Here is a 14905-nt window from a genome sequence, read left to right as displayed (position 1 = left end):
CAAGTTTTGAATTGTTTACTGTAAAAATGCTTTTCAAATAACAATGTGGTAGTGGATAATTGCATACTCATCTTTTCTTTGATGACAGTAAACAAATTTATTGTAAGTGATCCAAATGCATAACAAACAGGACTAATAACAAATTCTACAGGGTGGCCGCACAGGATACATAAGCAAATACTACTAGAAATTCATTGATTTGTTTATGTGTAAAAGTGTTGGCTGTAATTCTTTCTCACCACACCTTGCTATTTCGGCTTAAAATTTGTGTCATCTTACTATGTTTCATATTTGCTGTCTACGTGATTATAATTATAATTATATAAATTAAACTATACACACAAATTCAGACAATCCATGCTCTACCTTTTATTTTCATCTTTTTTTTTCTTCTTAATTTCATGTTGTGTTTTCAGGTTCTTCAATTTCATATAGTTTTTTGGAGAATTGATGCGTAATCGTCTACGCAATTTCTCTAATGTACTACTTATGTTGTTAGATTTGCTCGTTTTTGCTCTCGATCAAGGGTTTTATAGGGTTTTAAGTGCTGGATTCCTAACGGTATTACTTCAATCGTACTCATGCAGAAATCATATGGTAAGAATATCTTAACCGATTATTCATTTTGATTTTATGTGGCTACTAGTGTAGCTGATTTGAATTGTTTTTGTTTAAAGTTGGATTTTTATTTGATTTATGTATATCATAGAAAGGGTAATTTGAATTTAGTAGTTTAAGTTGGATTTTTATTTGATTTATGTATATCATAGAAAGGGTAATTTGAATTTAGTAGTTTAATTGACTTATATATAGAAGATATAACCTAATAATTGAATAATTGTTTGATCATATATAAATTAGATACAATATTACATACAATTTTATAATAATCAAATGATTATTCGATCACGTTTTCTCTGCTGTATGATTTCGTAAATTAAAATGATATTTTTAATAGATGTGAATTGAATTAAGACTTGGAAAGAAGTACGTATACAAGATCGTGATCAAATTACTTGTAACTATGAAAGGTCTTTTAATTTGTAATTTTTTAATTATGAGGTATATATATTGACTCTTTATCTGTGTGTGTTTGTGTGTAACAGCAGATAATGAACTTGTGATTCCTCTAGATATGAAGATATAGGGAAATGAAATAATAAGTTTGTTGTTGTTGTGTGTTGCAGCTTAATTAAGTTTTGGATCTGCTGTTAGGGTTTCCTTTTTTCTTTTTCTTTTTTTTTAATGAAAAAGTAAGAATTGATTTTTTTGTTGACCATGGTTCTTTCTATGTTTAATTTTCAGGGAAAGAGGTTCTTTACCATGGTAAATCAAAATACAAAAATCTTGAAGAGTCAAATCTCTTCTTGTCTCTTGGTCCTCAACTCGGCGTTTATTTCCCACCTTGCAAGAAGTCAAGAGCTCTGTTTCTCATCTGTGACAAATCGTTCAAAAAATCACAAACCACCATATTCATATTAAAAAATTACAAAACGTGTGAATGCATATTCGAGATTTTAAAACGTGTGACTATTGGCCAAGATAGAAGTGCATTAGCTTTTGTTTCAAAGCGTTTCCTTATGCTTTCAAGCACCATCCGAAGGGACGAACAGAAAATGGCTCAAGATTTTGATAAAAGCGGCGGGTCCCTTTCAAGGTGTTTAAAAGGTAAAAAAGCTACCGACTTTAGACTTGCAGCTATCGGGGTTTCGTCAGGTACTCTTGGTGTAGGTGAACTCACAGTAATCGGAAACAACACTAGTTAAGTGACGGATTTCGGATTAAAAGCCATTGCCATTGGTTGCCCTGCGCTTACATCATTAACGATATGTAATTTATCATCTGTTACAGATGAAGGCCTTAATAAAATCGCTAACGAGTGTCAGTTATTGGAAAAACTTGAACTTTATCGATGCTCTACAATTTCCCACTTTCCTCGATGCTTCTTTGTATATATGTTCACCAACTGTTTGTAGATATGCTCAAATAAGTCAAATAGCCTTACATTCATCTGATAAATGCACCACTGCTCAATTATTACAATGCATTTAATGATGGTTACAAAGATTTTTATTTTGATTGTAGTTTTTTGTTTCCCTTTTAGATGTTACACATGTACTGCCATCTGTTATTATCAGCAATCTTCATTGAATAACGGTATGCAATTGAATACTTCATTATTTTAATACTTTGTTTGTTACATTTTTGTCTTTGTTGATTACTTTTTATTTAGTGTTCAAGGTCTACAAAAATCGTGAGACTTTACGTGTTGTATCTGATCAACTCTCACCATCCTATGTTCCTATGAACAATGACAGTGGTTGACAATATTCTGAAGAGATTTGGATCCTTCCGGATGATGGTATGCATTCTTTATTCAACATATGTTTATTATTGTTATTCAGCAGATGATCATGATCGAATCAAAAACAAGAATTCAATATTCACAGGTCTTATAATTACATCAAACCTTTGTGCAGGCAGCTCATTTACTGATATAAACAAACTTATTGTTGCAGACTCAAAGACTATAGTGATGCCAACAGTAACCAAAAGCTTCAGCGGATTATGGACATCGTTATCAAAAGCTTTAGTGGATTGTGAACATCGTTAACTTAAAATAAGTTACATATGGGACACTGCTGTTCAAGAGAGATTTGAAAGTCTAGGTGTCGAATTTTATCGAGGAGTCGATTGCTGTGTTTTAGTTTATGATGTAAATGAAATGCGATCTTTTGAGATTCTTGACACGTGGCATCCTGAATTTCTAAAACAGGTAAAAGCAACTCGCTTTTCTGATGATTACCTTGAAACTGAAAATACTGTGAAAAAAACATTTTGAAGATTTTCGGCATTCAGGTTGTAATATTAGATGACATTAAGGGCTTTCCCAAGTTTTGAATTGTTTACTGTAAAAATGCTTTTCAAATAACGATGTGGTAGTGGATAATTGCATACTCATCTTTTCTTTAATGATAGTAAATAAATTTATTGTAGTGATCCAAATGCATAACAAACAGGACTAATAACAAATTCTACAGGGTGGTCGCACATGATACATAAGCAAATACTACTAGAAATTAATTGATTTGGTTATGTGCAAGAGTGTTGGCTGCAATTCTTTGTCACCACACCTTGCTATTTCGGCTTAAAATTTGTGTCATCTTAATATGTTTCATATTTGCTGTCTACGTGATTATAATAACTATATTTTATTGATCTTTTGCTGGGTAACAAGTTACGTTTTAAAAGGTACTTTGGTGCCCTACTTTTCGGTAACAAATTGCGGACACGCCCAGCGAAGCACGGCCCACCCAACCTAGTTTTACATATACTAATTGTCGTGCGAGTCTTGGTCGTTTGCAGAGGGTCAAAACGACATTCTTCACCCACCCATTTCGCACTTGCAATTTTCATTCCTCCCCCCTCCACTATAACCAACTTACAAAAATCACACCAACCTTCAGGGGTGTAAACCGTCAATTCTCTTACTTAAAATGAAAACTCCACCCAAAGCTTTTGACAGTCCGTATCTTCCTCCTCGCTCCGAGTTAAATGCCACCGACCACACCGTTAAACTCGAAATAATTTTATGAACAAAACGAAACTAACTACGTTCGAAACGGACACTTTTTAAAAAACGCTAAACACAACGACAATCCGTATCTTCCCGCTCGCCGCGAGTTAAATTTTTTTCGACAGCAGCGTCATACTCGAAATAATTTTATGAACAAAACGATAAAAAGTACGTTCGAAACGGACACTTTTTAAAAAACGTTAAAAACAACGACAACCCATATCTTCCTGCTCGCAGCGAGTTATATTTTTTCGCCAGCACCATCAGACTCGAAATTAATTTAATAAACAAAACGAACCTGACAGATTTTAAAAAACACTAAATACGACGACACTAACGGCGCATAACACATGAGCCGTTTTTCCTACTATAAATGCATAAAGCTACGTTAAATATGAATACGCAGACCGAAAGGCCCCGCCGCATCGAGCGGGCCGGACCCGGACTAGTTTATATTTATAACAATAACAAAAATAATCCAATAAATAATAAAAAAATAATATAATAATATTGTATATCGTAAAAAATAAGATAAGATTTTAAATTATTTTAACAGATTTTCAGGTGGATTCATTGAACCATTTTATCTCATTCCTCGTTTGTATAAATTAAACTATGCACACATATTCAGACAATCTATGCTCTACCTTTTATTTTCATCTTTTTTTTTTCTTCTTAATTTCATGTTGTGTTTTCAAGTTCTTCAATTTCATATGGTTTTTTGGAGAATTGATGCGTAATCTTCTACGCAATTTCTCTAATGTACTACTTCTGTTGTTAGATCTGCTCGTTTTTGCTCTCGATCGAGGGTTTTATAGGGTTTTAAGTGTTGGATTCCTAACGGTATTACTTCAATCGTACTCATGCAGAAATCATATGGTAAGAACATCTTAACCGATTATTGATTTTGATTTTATGTAGCTACTAGTGTAGCTGATTTGAATTGTTTCTGTTTAAAGTTGGATTTTTATTTGATTTATGTATATCATAGAAAGGGTAATTTGAAATTAGTAGTTTAATTGACTTATATATAGAAGATATAACCTAATAATTGAATAATTGGTTGATCATATATAACTTAGATACAATATTACATATAATTTTATAATAATCAAATGATTATTCGATTACGTTTTCTCTGCTGTATGATTTTGTAAATTGAAATGATATTTTTAATAGATGTGAATTGAATTAAGACTTGGAAAGAAGTACGTATACAAGATCATGATAAAATTACTTGTAACTATGAAAGCTCTTTTAATTTGTAATTTTTTAATTATGAGGTATATATATTGACTCTTTATCTGTGTGTGCTTGTCTGTAACAGCAGATAATGAACTTGTGATTCCTCTAGATATGAAGATATAGGGAAAGGAAATAAAAAGTTTTTTGCATCTTAATTAAGTTTTGGATCTGCTGTTAGGGTCTCTTTTTTTTTTTATGAAAAAGTAAGAATTGATTTTTTTGTTGACCATGGTTCTTTCTATGTTTAATTTTCAGGGAAAGAGGTTCTTTACCATGGTAAATCAAATTACAAAAATCTTGAAGAGTCAAATCTCTTCTTGTCTCTTGGTCCTCAACTCGGCGTTTATTTCCCACCTTGCAAGAAGTCAAGAGCTCCGTTTCTCATCTGTGACAAATCGTTAACCACCATTAACGCGCTTCCCGATGAATGCATATTCGAGATTTTAAAACGTGTGACTATTGGTCAAAGTAGAAGTGCATTAGCTTCTGTTTCAAAACGTTTCCTTATGCTTTCAAGCACCATCCGAAGGGACGAACAGAATAACGCTCAAGATTTCGATAAAACCGGTGGGTCCCTTTCAAGGTGTTTAAAAGGTAAAAAAGCTACCGACTTTAGACTTGCAGCTATCGGTGTTTCATCGGGTACTCGTGGTGGATTAGGTGAACTCACCGTACTCGGAAGCAACACTAGTAATGTGACGGATTTCGGATTAAAAGCCATTGCTTTTGGTTGCCCTGCGCCGACATCATTAACGATATGGAATATGTCATCTGTTACAGATGAAGGCGTTAATAAAATCGCTAACGAGTGTCGGTTATTGGAAAAGGTTGAACTTTATAGATGCTCTACAATTTCTGACAAGTCTTTTTTTTTTTTTTTTTTTTTTTAGGAAAAAAGGATTTTATAGATACAAATCATAATACACGGGGCAGGGAATATCCATAACCCCAACAGCAAACGACAAAATACAATCAAAATCAACCAAGGCCTAAAAAACAAGCCCTAAAAAGGCGCCCAAATTGAAAAACACCTATCCATTCTTCAACATCAATCTGCAGCCATCCACCTCTATACCCCATTTCTTTGCAGCTACTCTGATAGCAATTGAACCTTTAACAGATAAAGTTGAAAGCTTCAATCGAATGTCATTCACAATGCATTGTACAACATTCATCTCAGGCCTTCTGTCTCCTCTGAAAATCCTGCGATTTCTTTCATACCATATATGATATACAGAAGCAGCTATGGTGATTCTATTTATGACATCCCAAATTTGGTTTCTGAACGGGAAACTAGCTAGCTTTTGTACAATTTCATGAATGTCAGCAGTAAGACCTCTAAAAATGAGGTATTCTTTTACCTCAATCCAAATCTTTTTTGAATACTTACAACCAAAGAATAAATGGATGATAGAATATTCCTCCTTTGAACAAAATACACAGCTAAAACTCTTATTAGGATACCACTTCCTCAATTTTTCCTGAGTAGTTGGCTTGTCACGAATGGCAAGCCACATGACAAAAGCATGCTTTGGATTTGCCTGAGGAAACCATACAACATGATGCCAAGGAACAATAGGGCAGATAGGCCTAAGATCTTCCCACACTTGACTAGTTTTATAGGAAACTAGTTTGCCTTTAGATGTAATCCATCTGAACCCATTATCATCATCAATATGTACATGATTTTTAATTCTATCCCTCATACCTAAAAGCTTCTTCCATCTCCAACTATCATTCTGTTTCACATCAATCTCCCAAATTGACTTTCCCTTTAATTTCACAAGATTTACCCAATTGAACCACAATGTCTCTTTCTTTTCAACCAGCTTCCATAATTGTTTAAGAAGAAGAATATCATTCCACTCTTTAAGTGGCTTTAAACCCAAACCACCTTGAGTTTTAGGGGTACAAACAATTTTCCAAGCCACCTTTGCTCTCCCTTTAACATTATTCCCATGGCTCCACAAAAAAGATTTAATAATGCTCTCTATTTCATTCACAACTGTAACAGGAAGCTTGTATACTGAAGCCCAATATATATTCATAAAGGAAAGGACAGAAGCAATTAACTGTAATCTCCCAGCATATGATAGCAGTTTTGTCTTCCAGTTTTCAATTTTCCTCTTTATCTTGTCAATTATTTCTTTGCAATCAACAACACTTAACCTGTTTGCTAAGAGGGGCACACCCAAATACTTTACAGGAAGTTTCCCCACTTTAAAAGAAAGAATCTGTGTCAATTCAGTTTGAAGACCCATATTGACACTTCCAAAAAAGACAGTGCTCTTATTGATATTGGGAATCAGACCTGAGACTGAGCTGAAGTCATCCAGATGTCACGGACTTATCTCGATAAGCTCACGTGCGGCACTTAGTCTCTACTAAGTCAGCCTTTCTCGGACCTTATAACGATTCAAGTAACCAAAAGAGAAAATATTATAGAACAAGTGGAATTGAAGAAAATACTTATATTGCTTGAGAATGCTTTACAAGAGAGAATGTTTGAGATTTGAGGTGTGGTGTGCCAAATGAGACCACCCCTATTTATACTACTCCTAACACAAAATGGATGGCTAAGATTAATCTAAATCAATGGTTAGGATCTAAGTACTAGAAACTTCAAGTATATACATGGAGATAGATATTTCCATGAACATTCCATACCATTCCATGGAAGAACTCATGGGAAAGTTCTAGGGAGCTTCCATGATGTTCTTGGGCCTTCCATGAGGTTCTTGGGTTAAAACTCTTAATTGGGTCATAATCTTAGTGGGTTGGGCCACAAACTTGTCGGGTTATGACATTCTCCCCCACCTAAGCTCGCGGCGTCCTCGTCGTGTGATCCTCGTGATACTTCTTGATTTTGTCTGTGAACTGCCACAATAAGTCTTCGGCTTCCCAGCTTGCTTCACTATCGGGCAAGTTACGCCACTTAACTAGGTATTCTCTATATCTCGGTACACCTCGCCTCCGTACCGTTCGATGCAACAAGATATCTTCCACTTCACGATCGAACGAAGTCGCAACTGCCATTGGTGCTCGTTTGAAAACTCCTCGTTCTGGGTCTTCCTCGTCCCCATGATAAGGTTTTAGAAAACTTACGTGGAAGACTGGATGAATCTTTAACTTGGGCGGTAGTTGAACTCGATAAGATACGTTCCCAACACGTCCAATTACCGGGAATGGGCCTTCATATCTCCGGATCAATCCTTTGTGCACCTTCCTAAATGTTTTGATTTGTTGAGGTAAAAGCTTCACCATCACTTGGTCCCCAACTTTGAACTCAACATGTCGTCTTTTCTCATCCGCCCATTTCTTCATTTTCTTGGCCGCCTTATCTAGTGATGCCCGCGCCAAGTCGGCTTGTTCATGCCACTCCTTCATCGTTCTATAAGCGGCTGGGCTGCTTCCATCATATGAAGCGGCCAAAGCATTCGGGGTCAAAGGTTGGCGTCCTGTCACCAACTCAAAAGGACTCTTCCCCGTGGACTCGCTCCTTTGCATGTTATAAGAGAACTGAGCAATATCAAGAAGCTTAGCCCAATCATGTTGATTTGCACTTACATAGTGTCGAAGATAGAGCTCCAATAGTGCATTCACCCTTTCCGTCTGTCCATCCGTTTGGGGATGAAAACTCGTGGAGAAATTCAAGTCTGTCCCCATGATCTTGAACAACTCCGTCCAAAAACGCCCCGTGAACCTCGGATCTCGATCACTTACTATCACATGCGGTATCCCCCAATACTTCACCACATTCTTGAAAAATAGTTTTGCGGTTTCATCCGCGGTAACTTCGGATGATGCGGGTATGAAGGTACCATACTTAGAAAACCGGTCTACCACGACTATAATACTCCCACACCCTTTCGACTTGGGTAAGCAAGTAATGAAGTCCATGGAAACACTCTCCCATGGTCCTTTCGGTGTAGGTAGCGGCTGTAATAGTCCTCCTGGTTGGCGTTGCTCTATCTTGTCTTGTTGGCATATTAGGCATGTCCGCACGTACGTCTCTACGTCGTCTTCCATCCTTGACCAATAATAAGTGCCTTCTACTAATGCCATCGTCCTCTTGATACCTGGATGACCAGCCCACTTTGAATCATGACACTCCTTCAAGATTGTCCGTCTAAGATCACCCCACTTAGGCACATATAACCGGTCTCCTTTGGTGAATAATAGATCACCTTTGAGCCAAAACCTTCGCGTTTTCCCATCTCGAGCCAATCCAACAAGGTTTTTGGCTATAGGATCATGCTCTAACCCCTCCTTTATACGATCTTGAAGGAAGAATTGTGGTTTTGTGATCGCTGCAAACTCCGCCTTACGACTTAGGGCATCAGCTACCACATTGGCTTTCCCAGGCTTATACTCCAACACATAGTCAAATTCGGCTAAGAAGTCTTGCCAACGAGCTTGTTTGAGACTCAACTTCTTTTGGGTTTGAAAATAACTCGTTGCCACATTATCCGTCTTGATCACGAACCTTGATCCCAAAAGATAATGCCTCCATGTCCTCAAACAATGGATAATCGCTGTCATCTCTTTCTCTTGCACAGTGTACTTCCTTTCCGCCTCGTTAAGTTTTCGACTTTCGAACGCGATTGGGTGACCTTCTTGCATTAGAACTCCTCCAATAGCAAAGTCCGATGCGTCTGTGTGTAACTCGAACGGAATGGTCACATCCGGAAGTCTCAACACCGGTTCTTCCATGACAGCTCCTTTTAACTCCTCGAATGCTGCTTGACATTTCTCATCCCACAACCAAGCTTTATTCTTCTTTAACAATTTTGTCAATGGAGCCGCTTTCGCCGAGTATCCCTTGATAAAACGACGATAGTAGTTTACTAAACCAAGGAAAGATCGTAAATCAGTCACCTTTGTTGGTGCCTCCCACTCTTGAATTGCCTTGACCTTAGCCCCATCCATGAGTAACTTCCCATTTTTAATTCTATGTTCAAGAAAATCCACCTCCTCTAATCCGAATGAACATTTCTCTAGCTTCACATACAACTCGTTGTCCCTTAGTACTTGAAATACTTGCTTCAAGTGCCTCACATGATCTTCCATGGTGTCGCTATACACGACTATGTCATCCAAGTACACCACGACAAACTTGTCGAGGAACGGGTGGAATAATTTGTTCATCAAAGTACAAAATGTGGCAGGGGCATTGGTTAAACCAAAGGGCATGACTAGAAATTCATAAGCGCCATACCTCGTCACGCATGTGGTCTTAGCCTCATCTCCTTCGGCAATTCGGACTTGATAATATCCCGATCTCAAGTCTAACTTGGAGAAGTATCTCGCCTTCCCAAGTTGATCGAACAAATCAGCAATAAGTGGGATTGGGTATTTGTTCTTGATAGTTACCTTGTTGAGTGCCCGGTAATCTATACACATCCGCAAGGACCCATCCTTCTTTCTTTGAAATAGCACCGGAGCACCATACGGGGATTTTGACGGTCGGATGTATCCCGCATCCAGCAACTCCTTAAGTTGTCTTCGCAACTCCTCTAACTCGGGTGGTGGCATTCGGTATGGGGCTTTGGAAGGTGGTTTTGATCCCGGCTCCAACTCGATCACATGGTCAACCTCCCTCCTAGGTGGTAACTTCTTTGGTAACTCCTTGGGCATGACATCCTTGAACTCATCAAGGACTTTCTCAATTTCCTTGGGTACCTCTAGTTTTCCCTTATCTTCGACCGTCTCTTGCTTTGCTACCGCTAAATAGCATGTCTCATTCTTGTTGTACCCCTTCTTGAATTGCATGGCCGAAAGTGACTTGGATGCACTCTTGCTTCCACGTTCGGTTGACACCATACAAGTCTTCTCACCATTCAAGATACACAGTGAGTTAGCGAACGGTATAGGGAAACCGCGTACCTTATCTAGGAACTCCATCCCAAGTACTAACTTGAAGTCGTCTATAGGCACGACCGATAGATCAATCGTTCCTTCCCATTCTCCAATCTTCACTTGCACATCTTTAGCCACTCCACTAATCGGTTTAGCATTCGCGTTCACCGTCTTCATCATTCCGCCCTCCTTTATCTCTTTAATCCCCAATCTCTTAGCTTCCTCGGTGGAGACAAAGTTATGAGTAGCTCCCGTATCTACCAAAGCTCGTACCCGGTTTCCTCGAACATAAACTTCCACGAATTGGAGTCCTTTAGCCATTACTTTGGGTACCTCCACCTTGGCCTTGATAGCGTTGAGTATTTGCATCGATCCCATGCACACATCCTCATCCTGACAACCCGCCTTTTGAGTTTCCATAGCATGAAGGCTAGCTTTCTTCGGACAATCTCGGGCTCTATGCGGTCCATCGCATATGAAACATCCATCATTCTTGTAAGAAGTTTTTATGCTCTTGTTATTCCCGGTTGGCGGCTTACGTGTATTATCATTCCTTGATTGGGCGGGCTTATCTCCCCCACCTTTCTCATGGCTCACCTTCTTATCTTTTGACTTGAACGAATCTTTCCTATTAGCATGGTCGACTAGTGCCTCCGCTTGAGCAATTGCGGTGGCAAGGTCTTGGACTCCTCGTCTCTCCAACTCCGTTTTAGCCCAAGGTTGCAAACCATCGAGAAAATAGAAGAGAAGAATATCATCGGGAATATCTGGGACCTCCAGGCTAAGGTTCGTGAATTCTTTAATATACTCCCGAATCGTCCCGGAATGATGTAATTTACGTAGACGACTCATCGCATCCTTTTGAGCATTCTTGGGGTAGAATTGATTCTTAAGTTCAGTAAGGAAATCATCCCAAGTATCAATAGTAACCGTACCTTTCTCGATATCTCCATATCGACGACGCCACCATAATGCTGCGGTATCCTTCAGGTAACGAGTTGCCGTCTTGATCTTCATTGCATCATCCACTATGTTGACTCCCTCCAAGTATTGTTCCATCTCCCATATAAAATCATCAACCGCTCGGGCTTCCCGCTTCCCCACGAACGGTGACGGCTTGGGAACGTCCACCTTCAGAGCATTGCATCCAGTGTTGCCACCCCCACTAGCCATGAATCTCAAACAAGAGTTCATGTTGGTTTGTAAATCCACGAGGCGTTGGTGAATAGTGGAGACCTCCCCCTCCATTTCGCCTCGCAACTTCGTAATCTCACCCATGAGCATACCCCTTAAGTCATGGATCTCACGTCGCATGTCAACGTCTAGCACGTTGATTGCACTCTTGCAATCATCTTTCAATTCGTCAAAGTCCCCGTCCAAACCATCCAAACCATCCAAACGTTGGTGGACGTCTTCGACCTTTGCTTTCACGTCGTCCATGGATGTCTCTACATCCATGATCCTCTTGTCCAAGTTTGCGACAAAGTCTTTGGACGTACCTCGGTTCTTCTTGGCTCCTTGGCGATTCTCTACCCGACCACGAGTCTCATCACCCATCACACCACTTGTTGCGCTCACATTCTTCTCGGTCTCGGTTGCCATCTCCTTGAATCGACCTTGCTCTTGATACCAATTGTCACGGACTTATCTCGATAAGCTCACGTGCGGCACTTAGTCTCTACTAAGTCAGCCTTTCTCGGACCTTATAACGATTCAAGTAACCAAAAGAGAAAATATTATAGAACAAGTGGAATTGAAGAAAATACTTATATTGCTTGAGAATGCTTTACAAGAGAGAATGTTTGAGATTTGAGGTGTGGTGTGCCAAATGAGACCACCCCTATTTATACTACTCCTAACACAAAATGGATGGCTAAGATTAATCTAAATCAATGGTTAGGATCTAAGTACTAGAAACTTCAAGTATATACATGGAGATAGATATTTCCATGAACATTCCATACCATTCCATGGAAGAACTCATGGGAAAGTTCTAGGGAGCTTCCATGATGTTCTTGGGCCTTCCATGAGGTTCTTGGGTTAAAACTCTTAATTGGGTCATAATCTTAGTGGGTTGGGCTACAAACTTGTCGGGTTGTGACACAGAGCTTGCTTAATGATTTTGATAGACTTGATATCAGCATGACAAAAAAGGAATAAATCATCAGCAAAACATACATGAGTAAGTTGCATTTTCTTGCACCCCACATGAAACTTGAAATCAGGATTGTTTTTAATTCTGCTAGCAAGGATGAGCTGAAGGACTTCCATTACTAATGTAAATAGGTAAGGTGATAAAGGATCACCTTGCCTTAACCCCCTACCTCCACTGAACTGAAATAACCCTTGATTTCATTGTTGATACAAATAGAGAATTTGGCAGTGGTAACACAATTCATAATCCAGCCAACCATTCTCTCATGAAATCCAAATTTTATTAAGATGGATTTTAGGAAAGACCAACTCACAGTGTCATAAGCCTTCTGCAAGTCTATCTTGAGTGCACATCTCTTAGGTCCTTTGATTCTGTTATAGCCTTTAAGCAACTCCTGTGTCACAAGAATGTTATCCTGAATTGCCCTACCAGGAATGAAAGCACTTTGGTTCACATTGACCAGTTTTCCAAGGCCTCTCTTCATTCTATTAACTATGATCTTGCTAATACCTTTGTACAACACATTGCAACATGCTATTGGTCTGAAGTCAGAAACTTTATTGAGAGTTTCTATTTTAGGAATTAAAGAGATTAAGGTAGCATTAATACCACCTATTAATTGCCCTGTGATGAAGAACTCTTTAATTGCCTTGCAAACATCATTACCCACAATGGCCCAAGCTTTTTTGAAAAAATGGGAAGTGTACCCATCTGGTCCAGCTGCCTTTTCACTATCAATATCAAATATGGCCTCTTTGATTTCTTCATTTGTAACACTAACAACCATAGCTTCAGCGAACAACTGTCCTAACTTGACATCATTATCGATAAGTTCTTGCTCGAACATTGGGAACGAAGGTCTTAAAGCAATTGGTCAAAATTGTCTTAACTTGAAAACGGTTTCGATAAAAAACTGCATCTTAGTTGGAGATCAAGGGATTGTTAGCTTAGTGTCATCAGCATCTTGTTCGTTGATAAAAATAAGACTCCATGGTTTAAACATTACTGGTACATCATTAGCAGTTATCGGACACTATGGTATGTTGTTGACTGATCTCGGTTTATTCGATCTCTGGATGCCAGGTGTCAAACAAGAGCTTACCGTTTTTGAAGAAGTTGGGTGAATCCCTTGTCGGTTTAAATATCATGAATTGTCGTGATGTCAGCGGTACTCAAGTTGGTCTTTTCGGGTCGCAATTGGAATTGTGACATCCTTGTTTAAGCAGGAACATAGTTCCAAACATCAAACCGTAATAAGGTAGTTGAGTTTTCTGTTCCAAAAAAAAAAAAAAAAAATCATGCAGGTTTTTACAGGTCCGTGCGATGGGGTCTTTTTGAAATCATCTCCAAAATCTATTTTTTCCAAGGGATTTGGCTGATATCTCTCTTTTTTTTACGGTTTTATCGAACTGTTGCAAGAATTTTGGCCTTTTACATGAGGTCTTGTATTATTGTCAGCCAAATCATCTTGAGAATCCAGATGCTTGCTTCTGGTTCTTGAAGACAACCTTACACAATGGTTCCTAGTCATCGTTAGTTTGTTAGTGTTTGTTGTTTCGTTTGTGTTCATGTCTAGTTACAAACGGTGATGGGTACAAGTAGTGGGGTTGCTTGGTTGTTTTATGGGATTTGGTCATGGTAGATTGTGTTGTCAAGTCTGTCATGATGATAGAAACACCAAATAACAGTAGCAGCAAAGAAGAATAATAATAAGAATAGCAGATGTAATATTTGTAAAAAAAAAAAAACAGAGAATATAAATGTAAGATATGTAAATGGAAGATTTCTTTTATTGATTGGAAGATGAAATACAGGAACGTTAAATCAGCAAGATCTCACCATGAGAATCTTGTGCCCAAGCCTAATGGCCGACTTCTTAGACTCAACAGAATAGACATTTAATCGATACCTTTCTCAACAAGACACACCTATTTAATATACTAGACTGAAAACAGAAATAACAAACAAATCTAATCTGAGCCCTCCATTCAAATCAATTCATCTCAGCCCTCTATTTCTTTATCCTTCCTTTGTATGCTTTCCATTTAATTGGGCTTAGGTTTGTCTAT

General features: G+C 38.4%; 2 protein-coding genes across 5 annotated transcripts; both read left to right on the top strand.

The window, feature by feature from the left end:
• The first annotated feature begins 455 nt into the window (after positions 1-455).
• LOC139874193 (EIN3-binding F-box protein 1-like) lies at positions 456-2784 on the top strand. 4 transcript variants are annotated; one of them, XM_071861653.1, is made up of 5 exons: positions 456-597; positions 1306-1668; positions 2105-2157; positions 2319-2362; positions 2520-2784. In XM_071861653.1, exons 1-3 carry the CDS (start codon positions 582-584, stop codon positions 2149-2151), a joined length of 426 nt encoding a protein of 141 aa, XP_071717754.1. In that variant the 5' UTR covers positions 456-581; the 3' UTR covers positions 2152-2157; positions 2319-2362; positions 2520-2784. The 4 variants fall into 4 exon arrangements, with proteins under 4 accessions (XP_071717754.1, XP_071717753.1, XP_071717755.1 ...); XM_071861652.1 differs by having other exon boundaries at positions 2242-2362; XM_071861654.1 differs by having other exon boundaries at positions 2242-2362; positions 2481-2784.
• A 1442-nt stretch (positions 2785-4226) lies between these two features.
• LOC139877128 (EIN3-binding F-box protein 1-like) lies at positions 4227-14833 on the top strand. The gene is made up of 3 exons (XM_071864549.1): positions 4227-4456; positions 5078-5649; positions 13920-14833. Exons 1-3 carry the CDS (start codon positions 4441-4443, stop codon positions 14043-14045), a joined length of 714 nt encoding a protein of 237 aa, XP_071720650.1. The 5' UTR covers positions 4227-4440; the 3' UTR covers positions 14046-14833.
• The last annotated feature ends 72 nt before the right edge of the window (positions 14834-14905 follow it).

This window comes from Rutidosis leptorrhynchoides, chromosome 11 (assembly GCF_046630445.1).
Source record: "Rutidosis leptorrhynchoides isolate AG116_Rl617_1_P2 chromosome 11, CSIRO_AGI_Rlap_v1, whole genome shotgun sequence".
Classification (NCBI taxonomy): domain Eukaryota; kingdom Viridiplantae; phylum Streptophyta; class Magnoliopsida; order Asterales; family Asteraceae; genus Rutidosis; species Rutidosis leptorrhynchoides.
This window is presented reverse-complemented; position numbering and strand designations above follow the sequence as displayed.